This window comes from Prionailurus viverrinus, chromosome B3 (assembly GCF_022837055.1).
Source record: "Prionailurus viverrinus isolate Anna chromosome B3, UM_Priviv_1.0, whole genome shotgun sequence".
Taxonomy (NCBI): Eukaryota; Metazoa; Chordata; class Mammalia; order Carnivora; family Felidae; genus Prionailurus; species Prionailurus viverrinus.
Window position 1 is genome coordinate 36622231 of NC_062566.1, and position 15000 is coordinate 36637230.

General features: G+C 36.2%; 1 protein-coding gene across 8 annotated transcripts in view; it reads left to right on the plus strand.

The window, feature by feature from the left end:
* Window positions 1–15000, plus strand: part of HERC1 (HECT and RLD domain containing E3 ubiquitin protein ligase family member 1) — a 191001-nt gene that overhangs the window by 73374 nt on the left and 102627 nt on the right. For all 8 annotated transcript variants that reach the window (XM_047861940.1, XM_047861948.1, XM_047861945.1 and 5 more), the window contains exons 13-19: window positions 1384–1509; window positions 2610–2831; window positions 6586–6738; window positions 6865–6997; window positions 9040–9231; window positions 11982–12203; window positions 14266–14439. In XM_047861940.1, coding sequence (XP_047717896.1) covers window positions 1384–1509; window positions 2610–2831; window positions 6586–6738; window positions 6865–6997; window positions 9040–9231; window positions 11982–12203; window positions 14266–14439 — 1222 coding nt within the window. The remainder of the gene's footprint in view (window positions 1–1383; window positions 1510–2609; window positions 2832–6585; window positions 6739–6864; window positions 6998–9039; window positions 9232–11981; window positions 12204–14265; window positions 14440–15000) is intronic.

Below are 15000 nucleotides of genomic sequence, written 5' to 3' on the forward strand. Positions count from 1 at the left end.
TCATCGCCTTCAGTTTTAAGAAATTATCTTGAAGTATATTGTGTATTGATTTCCTCTTCACTGTTTTCTGTCTCTCTGGAACCCCTTATTATTTAGGTTACTAGACATCCTGGACAAGTCCTCATAATTTTTCTTTGGTTTTCTTTCCTGTTTTTCATTTTTTCCCCCTCTACTTTATGAGAAATTTAATTTTATATTCTAACTCTTCTAGTCAGGTTTTAAAAATTTCTTTTGTATTTTAAATTTATAAGAGTCCTTAATCTTCAAGTGTTTATTTTTTCTTGTCCAACACCCTCATTTTACTGATAAAGAAGCTATAGCCCTGAGAAATTATGAGGCCTAAGATAATGTAGCTATTCTTTAAAAAAAAAAAAAAAAATTTTTTTTAACCTTTATTTTTGAGACAGAGAGAGACAGAGCACGAACGGGGGAGGGTCAGAGAGAGGGAGACACAGAATCTGAAACAGGCTCCAGGCTCTGAGCTGTCAGCACAGAGCCCGACGCGGGGCTCGAACTCATGGACCACGAGATCACGACCTGAGCTGAAGTCGGACGCTTAACCGACTGAACCACCCAGGCGCCCCTGTAGCTATTCTTTATAGCTACCTGAACATTTGTTGGGTTAAGTTCTTCTCATTTTAAAATTCTTAACCTCAGGGCGCCTGGGTGGCTCAGTCAATTAAGCGTCCAACTTTAGCTCAGGTTATGATCTCACAGCTCACGGGTTTGAGCCTTGAGTCAGGCTCTGTGCTGACAGCTCAGAGCCTGGAGCCTACTTTGGATTCTGTCTCCCTCTCTCTGCCTCTCTCCCACTCACATGTGCATGCGTTTTCTCTCTCTCTCTCTCTCTATCTCAAAAATAAATAAACATTAAGAAAAAATTAAAAAAAAAATCTTAACCTAAATGGCTAATCCTCAGGGAGACCTTCCATGAGCCCATCGGCCATGTTAATTACGTGTGTGTGTGATTCAAGTTTGTACTTTCCCTATGTGACTCCTTTCACACTTGTAAAAACTTGCTCAGGATCTCTTTCCCATTAGACTGTATGCTTATGAAAGCAAGGCTTTTGTCTGTCTTGTTCACTTGTGTCTACAGCACTTTGCAAAGAGCCTTACCAGGACCTGAACTAAAAAGTCAATACTAAATATTTGTTGGATGATGATTAGCTCTTAGTGGCAAATTCAAAATATGTATCCTAGTTTACTTAAAGACCTCTAAAGGACTTGCATGCTTTCTTTTTTCATGTCACTTTTTCAGACTTCTGTGATCTACTTTCTTTAGACTTCTGTGATCCTAATAATCAGTGCATTTTATTTTTCATGTATTTCTTTTAAAAAGATAAGGACTAGGTCAATAAATACACTTTTCTTTTTTGATACTAGGTGGTAATTGAAACTCTGTCAGTGGGAGCAACCATGCTATTACCGCCATTACGAGAACGTATGGAGTTACTTCATTCTCTTTTGCCCCAAGGACCTGATAGATGGGAAAGCTTATCTAAAGGACAGGTGAGCCTTTACCCTGTATCTGAGTAAACCAGCAATATCACACACACAAAAATAGAGGGAAATAAAGCTAATCAATTGCCATGTGTTCATGGAATAATTCTTGATGGGTCTAGTAAATCTTAATATTTAATGTTTTGTGCTGAAAGAGTTCCCAGAATTCTAATGAAGGTGAAGCAAATGATAATTTATTAAATGATTTGGGGCTAGTTATTAAAATTTCAAAATTTGTTACTTATATTGTCAAGCCAGAGACATTTTATAATGTGTTGAGTTGAAATCAAGGTCATGTGCTACTGTTGGTTCCATGCCCAGAATGTTATGTGAAATTGCTTATATAAAAAGTAAAAGATGACTGTGAAAATATATTTGAGGATATAAATATGCTTATTCTTTCCATTTTTAATATTACATTATTAATATTATGTACATTAAAATAAGTACATTTTGCTCAACCCAAGTAGAACAATCAATTGTAGAGTTGTAGATTTCAGGGAAAAAGTGGTTCTTACTGGCAATATAATCCACCGATGACTCCAGTGAGTATTTTTTACTAGTTTAGATTTCAGTTGATTCATTTGAAATATTAGAATAAATAGTTACATTGATAATTCTGTAGAACAATGTGTAGTATAATTTATCTGGTAACATTTCCTATTCTTAAAGTGCTAACTAAAATCATTATGCAGAGAATATCATTTTGCTTAGAGTTTGGGTATTATGTATTATTGTAAAAAGGAATAAAATATTATTAGTTACATTTTTTAAATGGTATTAATGGGATAGCTTTTCTTTTTTAAAAATTTTTTAAGTTTTATTTTATTTTTGAATAAGAGAGTATGAGTAGGGAAGGGGCAGGGAGAAAGAGAGGGGATCCCAAGTATGCTCTATACTGCCAGAACAGAACCCGAACAGTGGATCATGACCTGAGCTGAAATCAAGAGTCGGACACTTAACTGACTGAGTCATCTGGACACCGGCATAGCTTTTCTTTTAAATACATGCTTCCTAAAATATCAGGATATTAAATGGAATTTTTTTTCTTTTTAAATGCATTTTAAACTATTTGCACCTATTTCATGGATGAAAATATTTTTCTTTAGAGAATGCAACTGGATATCATTCTGACAAGTTTACAAGATCATACCCATGTAGCTTCCTTACTTGGCTATAGCTCACCTTCTGATGCTGCTGACCTCTCTTCTGTTTGTACTGGCTATGGAAACCTGTCAGATCAACCTTATGGCACTCAGAGCTGCCATCCAGACACTCATCTGGCTGAAATTTTGATGAAAACTCTCTTAAGAAATTTAGGATTTTATACAGTAAGTTGCTCTTTTTCTTTGTAGTAAAAAAAGAATAAAGCTTGGGGTTTTTTGGTTGTTTTTTGTTTGTTGTTTTTTTGGAGGCGATAGGGATGGCTTCAGGTTAAGGTATTTTGACATTTAAATATGTATGAAATGAATAAAACTCTGGACTTCACTCCCCCAAAGGGGGAAAATGTGTCAGGTCTTCTGAAATACTGTAGAAGCCAAATGACTTGTAATTGAGAATTCCAAAAAGATTTATTTTAGAATTTTACTAATTTTTTCTGATGTCAGTGTACAAGAATAAACAGATAAAAATAGTCAAAAGCATTTTGCAAAAGAAAATAGTGAGGAAGGGAATAATATATACTCCTATAGTTACAGTGTGGTTGGTACTTACTAAGAATAGCTGGTCAGTAGAAGACAGTAGATGCTATAGTTTTCCCTGTGTTAGGATGTAGTTAATTCTTAAGTATTTCTTAGATCCATCTCCCCCCGCCCCCCGCCATTTCTGTTGGTTCTGACCCACACTGTCATGACCTAATGCTAATACCAGTGTTGTAGTTATTGTCACTGTTGCTGGTCTCTGCACCTTACTGCTGGAATAACCTAGTTGTATTACATAACCTCATTGTATTAAATTAAAACCCCTTCAGACACTTCATCATTTGGCTTACACACCACTCCTCTGAGCTCATGGACATGACATGTCTGTCTCCAGCTTCCTCTACTAATCTGTGATTTCTTCAAGGAAGCCTTACCAAATAACCCTATTTAACCATGTAATTATAACTGCATATCCTTAGATCTTAGAGTTACGTGTACTGTATGACTTAACTTTGAATAGTTCATATATTGTTTCATATTGTCTCCTATGCCCCTGAAGGGTCGGGTCTATATATTCTTCTGTGCAAGTCTTAGTGTTCTATTCTGTCCACATTAAAAGGTGGCTAAGTCAGAGTGACAATTGAGCTTATATAATTTTCTTTCAGATTTAAGAATGTAAATTTGATCTGATGTTTGGCTGCACATGGAATGGGAACAGTGTCATGGTATATCCATTTGTTATTGACAGTACATTTTTTCCAAAGTTGTAAGGGATATTTGTGCTGCATTAAAGTAGTGCCTTTCTCTTAAAGTCGACTGGCTGTCACTGTCAAGTGTGAAGCCCATGGGATTCTTAACACCAGAAATATAGTTTGGTGTGCTTGTCCTTTGGAAGAAAACACCCTCCAGTTACTGTGATTTAATAGTTTTGCCTTCAGCTGTAGAAGCTGCTGCCAGGTAATTAGTCATATATCCTTAGGGCAGTTTCTGTATAGCTGTTACATGTACTTTAGGCAAGAATCTACCCTCTTTGACTAGAGATTTCTTAATGCTTTTATTTGTTCTTTTTTTTTATGTTTATTTATTTATGAGAGAGAGCATGTGGGGGAGGGGCAGGGGGGGGGGAAGAGACAGGAGGAGAGAGAGAGACAGAGTCCTTGGCAGTGCATGGAGCCTACTTGGGTCTGTCTGTCTGTCTGTCTGTCTCTCTCTCTCTCTCAAAGTAAAGAACTGTGAGATCATGACCTGAGCTGAAATCAAGAGTTGGATGCTTAACCAACTGAGCCACCCAGGTGTCCCTTATTTGGTCTTTTTACAAAGGAAAATACAATCTGGCATTTATATAATTAAACGTGGCACATGCCACAGTGATGTGAACGCATTGGACACTACTGAACTGCACATTCAAAAATGGTTAAGATGATAAATTTGATGTTGTATGTATTTTACTATAATTAAAAATAAAATTAACAAGTGAAAATAAATTAAGTAGTGCCTTTCTAATTTCATTAGGGGTGGGGTTGATATGTATGTTATATGGAAATGGAAATAAAATATTAAGTGATTTTGGGCTACAATCCTAAATTATTTGTCCAAATTTGTCATGTTCCCAAGATTTTAAAATGGTGGTGCTTGTCTCTTTGGGCTGCTGTAACAGAATACCGTAGTCATCCATAGACTGGGGGACTTTTAAACAACATATTTATTTCTCACTGTTACAGAGGTGCTGGCAAATTTGATGCGACTAGCTTCTTGGTTCATAGATAGCCATCTTCTTGCTGTGTCCTCACACAACGGAGCTCTCTGGGGTGTTTTTCATATGGGCACTAATCCCTTCCCAAAGGCCCCATCTCCAAATACCACCACACTGAGGATTGGGTTTCAATGTATGAATTTTGAGGGGACACAAACATTCAGTCTATAGCAGTGCTTATTTGGCAGCTTATAATGGTGCTTATATAGCAAGGGCCTTAAAATGTTCTGAGACTCTGTCTTGGATATTGTACACATCGACCATACTTCATGCATAAAGATGTTCATCACATGATTATAAGAAATAAAACTTGGAAACAAAAATATCTAAAATGGGTGGTAAATTACGGTATATATGCTCAAGGGAATATTATGACTTTTAAAATTTATATAACCGTGGCTTCTGAAAACAAAATATTTGTGAATCTGCTGGAAAAGAGAAGTCTAAACATAGAATATGCAGTATTGTGAAAAAAATGAAATAGTCACAAAAATCAGGAAAGAAATACACTAAAAAATATTAATAGTGAGTTTTCTTTGGGTGTTGGCTAAATGGTAATTATAACTTATTTTTTAAAATACAGTTTTGGTATTTTCTAAATTTTTTACAAGAACAGTTATTTATTTATTTATTTATTTTTTTTTTAGTGTTTATTTTTGAGAGAGAGATGGAGACAGTGTGAGCAGGGGAGGGGCAGAGAGAGGGAGACAGAATCTGAAGCAGGCTCTAGGCTCTGAGCTGTCAGCACAGAGCCTGATGTGGGGTTTGAACCCATGGACCGTGAACCAAAGTCAGATGCTTAACTGACTGAGCCACCCATGCGCCTCTACAGGAACAATTTTTAAAAAAATATTTTTAGCTTGAACTAATTTAAAACTTATATAAGACTTTCAAGAATCAAAGAATCCCTTCTACCCTTTAGCTAACTTAGCTTCATCTATCTATCTAGCTAGCTATCTAGCTATCTATCTATTTATCTATCTATCTCTCTTTCTAAATAGTTTGAGAGTAAGTTATAAATGCCCTCCTGGCTATTCTTAAGCACGTAAGCATGTATTTCTTAAGAAGGGTATTCTTTTGCATAACAGCAGAACAATTACTGAATTCAGAAAATTTAACATTGATACAGAACTATTATCTAAATTACAATCCATATTCAGATTTGTATAAGTGTCGCAATAATGTGTTTATAGCAACCCCTTCTCCCAATCCAGGATCACACTATATTTAGTTGTTATGTCTCTTTAGTCCATTTCTTTTTTTTTCTGCCTATTTTTTCAGTATAGTTGAAATCATTTATTTTTTTATAATCATAACCTAATTTAATTTTGAATAATTGTGTTCAGGTGTTCATTTGTGTCATTTCACAGTATGTGGAAACAAAACTTTTACACAAGAGGTATGGAAAGCAACAGCATTAAAATGTTGAAATATGTTTGTGGATCTTATATGGTTTTCTCAATTTTCAAAGTTTCTATGGTGAAATGCGCATTACTTTTGTTTAAACAGTAAAACAAATTGAAATTGCTTGACAAATCTTGCTATCTAATAGCTAAGAACAATAGCGCAAAGATTTAAAGATTGATAACGGGAGAAAGGAGACAGTGGCTTCTTAAGTCAATCATTTATGGTAGGACATTACTTTTATTTTTAAGTACTTCGGATTTAATCTTCTTTTATGTATCATCTTAGGATCAAGCATTTGGAGAGCTAGAAAAGAATAGTGATAAATTTCTACTTGGAACATCATCTTCGGAAAACAGTCAGCCTGCTCATCTTCATGAACTCCTGTGTTCACTGCAGAAACAACTGCTGGCATTTTGCCATATCAATAACATTAGTGAGGTATGTGATTCTTTGCCTTTTATGATGATCTCTCAGGGACCTTGAAACTCAGATATTTGGGTAAACTATGATATTTCTGTACCTTGAATGTTTTACAGTAGTAATATAGGAACTTTTCTCCCCTAGAACTCAAGCAGCGTGGCATTGCTTCATAAACACCTTCAGCTCTTGTTGCCTCATGCCACAGATATTTATTCACGTTCGGCAAATTTGCTCAAGGAAAGTCCTTGGAATGGCAGTGTTGGAGAAAAATTAAGAGGTGTGTTTGGTACTAGATTTGACATTTAATCAGTGATTGTAAAGCAAGAATTCTTAGCCTTTCCAAAGCCTTAAGGGAGCCTGAAACCTCTGAATGGAATAGGAATGATCTTGAATCTCCTTCCTATTGAAGATCTTTTTGATTTTGGTTTGGGGGTGATGGTAATAGTGATTGATATGACTGATCTTAAAAGATGCTAATTGTCATGAAAGAGCCCTAATTTATTGTTTTTAAATTTTTTAATTTTTTTGAGAAAGAGTGCATGTGAATGAGAGCATGCAAGAGCAAGTGGGGGAGAGGCAGAAGGAAAGGGAGAGAGAAAATCTTAAGCAGGCTCCATGCCCAGCATGGCCGCTGACTTGGGGCTTGATCTCAAAACTATGAGATCATGACCTGAACCAAAATCAAGCGTCAGACACTTAACCCACTGAGCCACCCATGCCCCCCGGAAGAGCCCTAATTTAAAGGCGTTGGATGATACATGCTCAAAAAGATTAATTTTAAATGGCATAAAGTGAATTTTTATTTGCTGTTTCTTTACCTTTCTTGAGCGTATGCCAAGTGTTTCACTTTCCTCCTGGCAATGCTTTCTTTTTTCTTGGTTTCCGTGTAGTCACAATCATCTTTTTACTCTGTCACTCTGTTTGCTTTTTTCCACTTGGTTCCTATAAGTTCCTCTCTCTTGGACATGCCCTTTAATGTTTAAGACTCTCTGAATTTTGCCTTCAACCCTCTTTTCTCCCTAACTGATCTTATCTGGTCCCATTTTCTTTGACTATATGTTGATTCCTGTATCTGCATCTGGCTGAGAATTCCTTTTTCACACTATTAAAGCCTTTTGTAGTTATCTACTGGGTGTCTCTTCTTGGTTGTCTCAAAGGCAACTAAAATTCAGTATGTCTCTTCAAAACCACCTTATTTCTGAATTTCCCCAACTGAAAAAAGAAAGAAAGAAACTGAAACCATTGTTTTCTGGACACCTCCATTTTGTTGTTCCATAGGTATTTAAAATTCATTCAAACAGAGCTCATCTTTGAAGATCCTCCCTGCCCCCAAATACGATGAAATATTGAAATAAAATTAATTTAAAACCAATACAGATGAAAAGACAGATGCTTTGAAGTGACCTTGATTTTTTTAAGAAAAGTAAATTCGTTTTAAAAAACATAGAGGGGCACCTGGGTGGCTCAGTCGGTTGAGCATCTCCAACTCTTAATTTTGGCTTAGGTCATGATCCCAGGGTTGTGGGATCGAGCCCCGCATCGGGTTCTGCACTGCTTAAGATTCTGTCTCACTCTCTCTTCCTCTCCCCCACTCTTGCACAAGCCCTCTCTCTTTCTCTCTCTCAAAACATAACGTAAATAAAATAAAAAACAAAACACATAGAATGTAAGTATCATGAGGGTAGGAGTTTTTAGTTCTTTGTTCACAGCTGTCTCCTTTTCACCTAGAACAGTGCCTTTTGTGTTGTAGTCAATGAATATTTCTTGAGTAAATCTGAAAATGAGGATAAACTTGTGAATGAGAAATTCATAATGCATTTTAAGGGAAGCAGCTTTAATCTTTTGAATGTGTTGGCACAAGGATATGTGTGTTTTCCCACAAAGTTTCTGCTGGTGGTACTTTCTGGAAGTGAGTAAATACTAATACCACATCAGCTGCCACATAGATGTTTGACAAAGAATTACTGAATTAGTGTGCTCTAGTTTTTTTTTTTCAACGTTTTTTTTTTTGTTTGTTTTTTTATTTATTTTTGGGACAGAGAGAGACAGAGCATGAACGGGGGAGGGGCAGAGAGAGAGGGAGACACAGAATCGGAAACAGGTTCCAGGGTCCGAGCCATCAGCCCAGAGCCTGACGCGGGGCTCGAACTCACGGACCGCGAGATCGTGGCCTGGCTGAAGTCGGACGCTTAACCGACTGCGCCACCCAGGCGCCCCTAGTGTGCTCTAATTTTAAGCTAAAATAGTATTTCTTAGGTTTTTTCTTTTTAAAGTTTGTTTGAAACAATTGATCCATGTTGAATTTCTTACCTTTCATAGATGTGATATACGTCTCAGCTGCAGGGAGTATGCTCTGCCAGATTGTTAACTCCCTACTGTTACTCCCTGTGTCAGTGGCACGGCCTCTCTTGAGTTACCTCCTCGACTTGTTGCCACCTCTTGATTGCCTTAACAGACTCCTGCCAGCTGCCGCTCTTTTAGAAGACCAAGAGTTACAGTGGCCTCTTCATGGTAAGTAAGGAGAGTAAAACAATAAAAAATGCTTTTGAGAAAAGTTCTTCTTCTTGCATGCATCAGGTAAATCATATCTGTCACTTGGGTGTTTTATGTAATCAAAGGGTAAGGTTGTTATGGTGTAGGAACTTGCAGTCTAAAGGGCAGCTGAAATGGGAAAACTTAAGAAAGGTACTCATATGTAACAGTGCATAAATAGGGTCTTTACATGGTCATCAGGTTTCAATAGTACATTTCATTGATTCTGAGACACGTTTTTTTCAAATTTTGACATGGTTGAAATTAGGACATATTTTACATCGGATAATAAGAAAGCATTCTTTCATAGTTCAGTCAGCAGCGTGATGACACATTTTAAAATCAATGGATTGATTTGACTAGAAAATTTTATTTCTTAAATGAAGAGAATCTTTAGTTTTAAATCTCTTTGACAGTAAAATATTTTATATTTTGGTTGGATATATAGATAACTGAATGTAAAAAATGAGAATCTATATTGTGTGTGGGGTTTTTTTAAGGCACTTGATAGAATATATATATACGTATATATACATACGTACATACACATACATACATACATATACATATATACATACATATATATGTATACGTATACGTATATATATTTATACGTGTGTATATATGTACGTATATATATACACATATATAGTGTGTGTGCATGCCTATGTATATATACACATACATACATACAGCATTCTGATTTTAGGCATGGCACGTGAATTCACTCCAATTTATAAAATATTGATGATCTCATTCAGTTGGATATAGCTTAAAAGTACCATGTCTAGAAAACATTAATGCCATTTTTCCATTAAAGTCTATCATAAGGTCATCAAAGGAGTTTGATTATTGAAGTCTTGAAAACCTTTCAAGTTTAAGTGAGGCCACATGTTTTATTAGAAAGAATCCTGGACTAAGGCATAAAACTAGTGACTTGGTTGTATGATCTTGGGCAAGTTGCTTATAATTTCTTAAACCTTGGTTTCTTCTGGAAGGATTGGGATTGGACAAGATGACACTGAGGGCCTGTCTTACTTTAGCATTGTACGTTTCTGTACCAACTAGAGTTAGGTGAAGTTGAGTATCAAGGTTACAACTGTAGCACAGTGTTGATTAGGCTTTATATAGAACTATTCCAGGTTTACTCTTGTTTTCCTAAAGCATATCAGAACTTGTTAAGATTCATCTGTTTGTATTAGGTGAGTTAGGTATCATTTATTTTAGATTTCTGCATCTGTATTCTCATAACTGATATTTTTCTATGATTTCCCATTCTTTGTGTCATTTACTACCACAGTTATACTAATCTCATAGCATCTGTTTGGAGTCTTCCCTTTTTTCTCTTTTCTCTGAGATAATTTGTATAAAATAGAGGTTCTCTCTTTTTGAAGCTTTAGAAGACTTTATCTATAAAACTGCCTGGCTCTGGCATATGGATAGACTTTGACTATTAATTTTCTTTCCTTAGTGGTTATTGTTGTCATCTAGCTTTTTGTTTATTCTAAAATTGGGAGTTGATATTTTTCTGGAAAATATAATTTTGTTGTGTTTAAGATTTATTGGCTTAAAATTGTTCATAATACTCATTAATGGCTTCTTTCTTGCTTTCTTTGTTTCTTTATTATTCCCCACATTTAGATATATTGTGGCTTTGGCAAATAATCTGCTAAATAATGCCAAATAACAAATTTACAGTAGTGGGAATTAATGGTTTTTTTAAAGTATTTTAAATTTATTTTGAGAGAGAGAGAGAGAGAGAGAGAGAGACACCAAGCGGGGGAGGGGTAGAGAGAGGGGAACAGAATCCCAATCAGGCTCCGCACTGTCAGCGCAGAGCCTGATGCAGGGCTCAAACTCAAATTTGTGAGATCATGACCTGAGCCAAAGTCAAGAGTCGGACACTTAACTGACCAAGCCACCCATGTGCCCCACTCATTGATGGTTTTTAAAAAATCTCTATTGTGTCTGTGGTTACATCCTATTTTTTATTTCTAATTTTTAAATTTATGCCATCTTTTATTTCTGGATTATGTTAGAGGTTTGTCCATTTTATCAGTCTTTTCAAATAACAAGCTTTTGGATTTGTTGATCTTCTTTGTTTTTCTTTAAGGATTTCATTGACATTTGTTCTTAATGGCTAAGTGTAGTTTTTCTTTTTTAAGTGAAGAGCTTTTAAAAACAGATGATAGTAAGAAAGCATGGGTGTGGATTTCAGTACCAGACAGTTCTCAATTCGGGCCTTTAAAACTTAGGAGTCTCTCCCTCCTTCTCCCTCTTCTCTTTCCCTGCTTGTGTGCATACACTCTCTCTCTCTCTCTCTCTCTCTCTCTCTCTCTCTCTCTCTCTCTCAAAAAAAAAAAAATTTACTAAAACAACTCTTGTATCGATTTTGGAGGGATGAGCTGCCTCAGGTACTCACTGTTATGGTGAAATTTGATATGGATAATTAAAAGTAGGAACACAATCCCTTGGGATATTTTTGTCTTATACTGTTTTAATATTTATCTTAAAATTAGTAACTTTACCAAGGAAGTTTTTATTTGATGGCAAACTTATTAGAATATATTTAAATTAGCCTAGTGAAGAGAATAAATAAAGTGTTATAATTTATATTTTCAATGTAAAATTAATATGCTTCAATATCTTACTGCAGTGCAATAGAAATGAGAAAGATTGAGACTCTTGAATACCAGATAAGACACAGGTATTAATGATTTTGTCTTCAGGAGGACCAGAACTGATTGATCCTGCCGGCATGCCGTTACCTCAGCCAGCTCAGTCCTGGGTGTGGCTTGTGGATCTGGAAAGAACGATTGCTCTCCTTATTGGGCGGTGTCTTGGTGGTATGCTTCAGGGCTCCCCTGTGTCTCCAGAGGAACAGGACACCGCATATTGGATGAAAACACCACTTTTTAGTGATGGTGTAGAAATGGACACCCCTCAGTTAGGTAATGTGCTTCTCTATAACGTTTAAAATACATGCTTGTGTTTGTACCTCCATTGGAGCTTTCTCTTATTCTGGGTTTGCTGAATAAAGAACTGATAGCAAACAAATGAAACATTAGCTGGGGGGGCGGGGGGGGGGATCTGAGATTTGTAATTTGGAGCCTTCAGAAAAAGTAAAATCCTGCAGCATTGTATAGTGAAAGCCTCCAAACTAGGACAATGTAGGTCTGGTTCCACTCTGTTATTACTTATCACTCATTTAGAGCAAAGTCATTTAATTCATAAAAATGGGAAAATGCTTTGATTATTGTGTTCTGGGGGTTGGAGGTTATGAAACTGTTTCATAGAATGTAAAGCTCTGTAAAGTTTCCATGACTCAGTTTTCAAACACCTCCCAGATGTGAGTGGCAGTCCCTTCTCTCCACCTCCCCCCCACTGCAACCTGTCTACTTTGATGCTGATGCTACTTGTGTAATTCCTCATTTTTTCCTCCCCATTTATGGACCTTTTGGGGTTTCTGTTTCCTGCCTCATCTCCCATTTGTCTACTTTGCTGGCAGGGTAGCTCTCAGACTATCAGAACATGATGACCTCTCCAGTTCCTGAACAGATGATCTAGTTGTTTTATTTAGGATTGATCCTTTAGTCTCTCTGGGTCTCTAACTTTGATCCATAAAAGGAGTTGATTAGACAGCTTATGTGGTCTTACTGACCTCAATTTCATTATTCCTCTGATGAGAGAAAGAGACTCAGTGTCCAAGAAGGAAAGTCTAAGAGAAATCTCTATCTAAGAGGATCTCAACCGAGAGGGAAAACAATAGATAGAAATCAAGTCAAAATTCCCATATTCTGCTTTGGATTTTGGAGGGTTGGGGAGTGGGATTGAGAAGAGCAGTTTAAGATTTTCTCCCTTTTCCAAATAGAGTATCTATTCATCATATCAATTATGAACCAGATAGTGATTCTAGCCATGGCTGATGCTGCTAGACTGGTACTTAGGATACAGTTGTACCAAGAAAAGTAAAATCATGGTTTTTCAAGGAATGTTTAACATTGTAAATATGTTTCCAGTGCTGTTAGTGTTTAGTTCTATGGTAGTTGCAAATGTCCTCCTGAGGACAAAAATATCTTTATCTCTACCTTCCTCATATTTCTGTTACATTTACTTTAGTCAGTTGGTTACATTTTATGTTTAAATACTTGCAGGGATGACTGGGTGGCTCACTCAGTTAAGCATCTGACTTTGGCTCAGGTCGTGATCTCACAGTTTGTGAACTCAAGGCCTGCATTGAGCTCTACGTTGACAGTGCGGAGCCTACTTGGGATTCATTCATTCATTCATTCATTCTCTCTCTCTCTCTCTCTCTCTCTCTCTCTGCCCCTCCCCCACTCACACTTTCTAAATACACTTAAAAAAAAATACTTCCATGTATTAGGAAAAGGTTACTGTCCTTTGTAAAATTGTAAATATATGGTAATTCAGTTCTATTGTGGGTTACATTGACTTTTGGTATTAGTCCCAAACCTATCATTTTAGCTATTTTTTAAAATGGGAAATGAATTCTGAATGCCAAAATGTCTCATTAAAAGGTTAGGAACCACTTGAACAAATGTAAATATCAGTAGAGAAATTGTTCATGGTATCTTTGCTCTCTCTTGAATGGTACTTAACTGATTATTTTCCCTTAATTCTAGAAAAAAAGATTAAGTTATTGTCTAGTCCCTTTCCCTGTGTTCCCATATTTCTTAGTGAGGATATCCTTCCATTTTGAACAAAAGAGTTCTACAGGACCTGCACATGTAGGACATTTAGCCTCCCTGACCCCTGCCTACCAAAATGCCACAACTCCTCCCTGGATGTTGTGGTCACACATCCTTCTGGCTGTGATTAGAAGGTGACACTACCTCCCATTGAGAAATGTTAAAGGACTTTACCTTTGTAGCATCTACTTAAAATGGTTTGAAAGGTATTATTTCATATGGATTAAATAAAAGTGCTGAGATTTTATTTGTAGCACCATAATTATTCAGGTTTAAAATTGATAATTTGAATAATTCTTTTTAGATAAATGTATGAGTTGCCTGCTAGAAGTAGCTCTTTCGGGAAATGAAGAACAGAAGCCTTTTGATTATAAACTGCGGCCTGAAATTGCTGTCTATGTAGACTTGGCATTGGGTTGTTCAAAAGAGCCTGCTCGAAGTCTTTGGATAAGCATGCAGGATTATGCTGTTAGTAAAGGTAAGATGAAGGGGATGAAGTTGGTAAATATGGAGATAGCTTGTGATACTAAAATATTTGTGATATGTATCAATAGAAAATCACAGGAATCACCTTATTTTTTATAGAAAAAAGTATTTTACAAATAACATTAAACATAAGTTTCTTTTTCTTCTTTGTGTAAAATATTCTAGGCATGCAATTTAGCAAACCTACTATGGGAAAATTGAGATTTACATAAAAGATAAATGCAGAGGCAAACATTTTACTGCAGGACCCCTGCAGTGTAAATAGACCTAGTTTAAGAGCCTGTTTATGAATCTCTTCCCTTTGTAAGCCCTAGGGTAAGAACTAAAAAGCTGTATATATAGAAGTCTAAGCCTGGTCATTTTCCTTCCCTGTAAAACATTTGCCCACTACAGAGTGCTAGTGAAGATACCGATTTGAAATAAGATGGACTATTGAGTACAGTAGTAAAGTGCCATGCAAGTATGTAGTGTTACTTCAATTTCTAATGTTATTTGATAAATAAAATTAGCCTTATATACAAGTTTTAAAAAGGTATACCTGATTTCTTTTTAG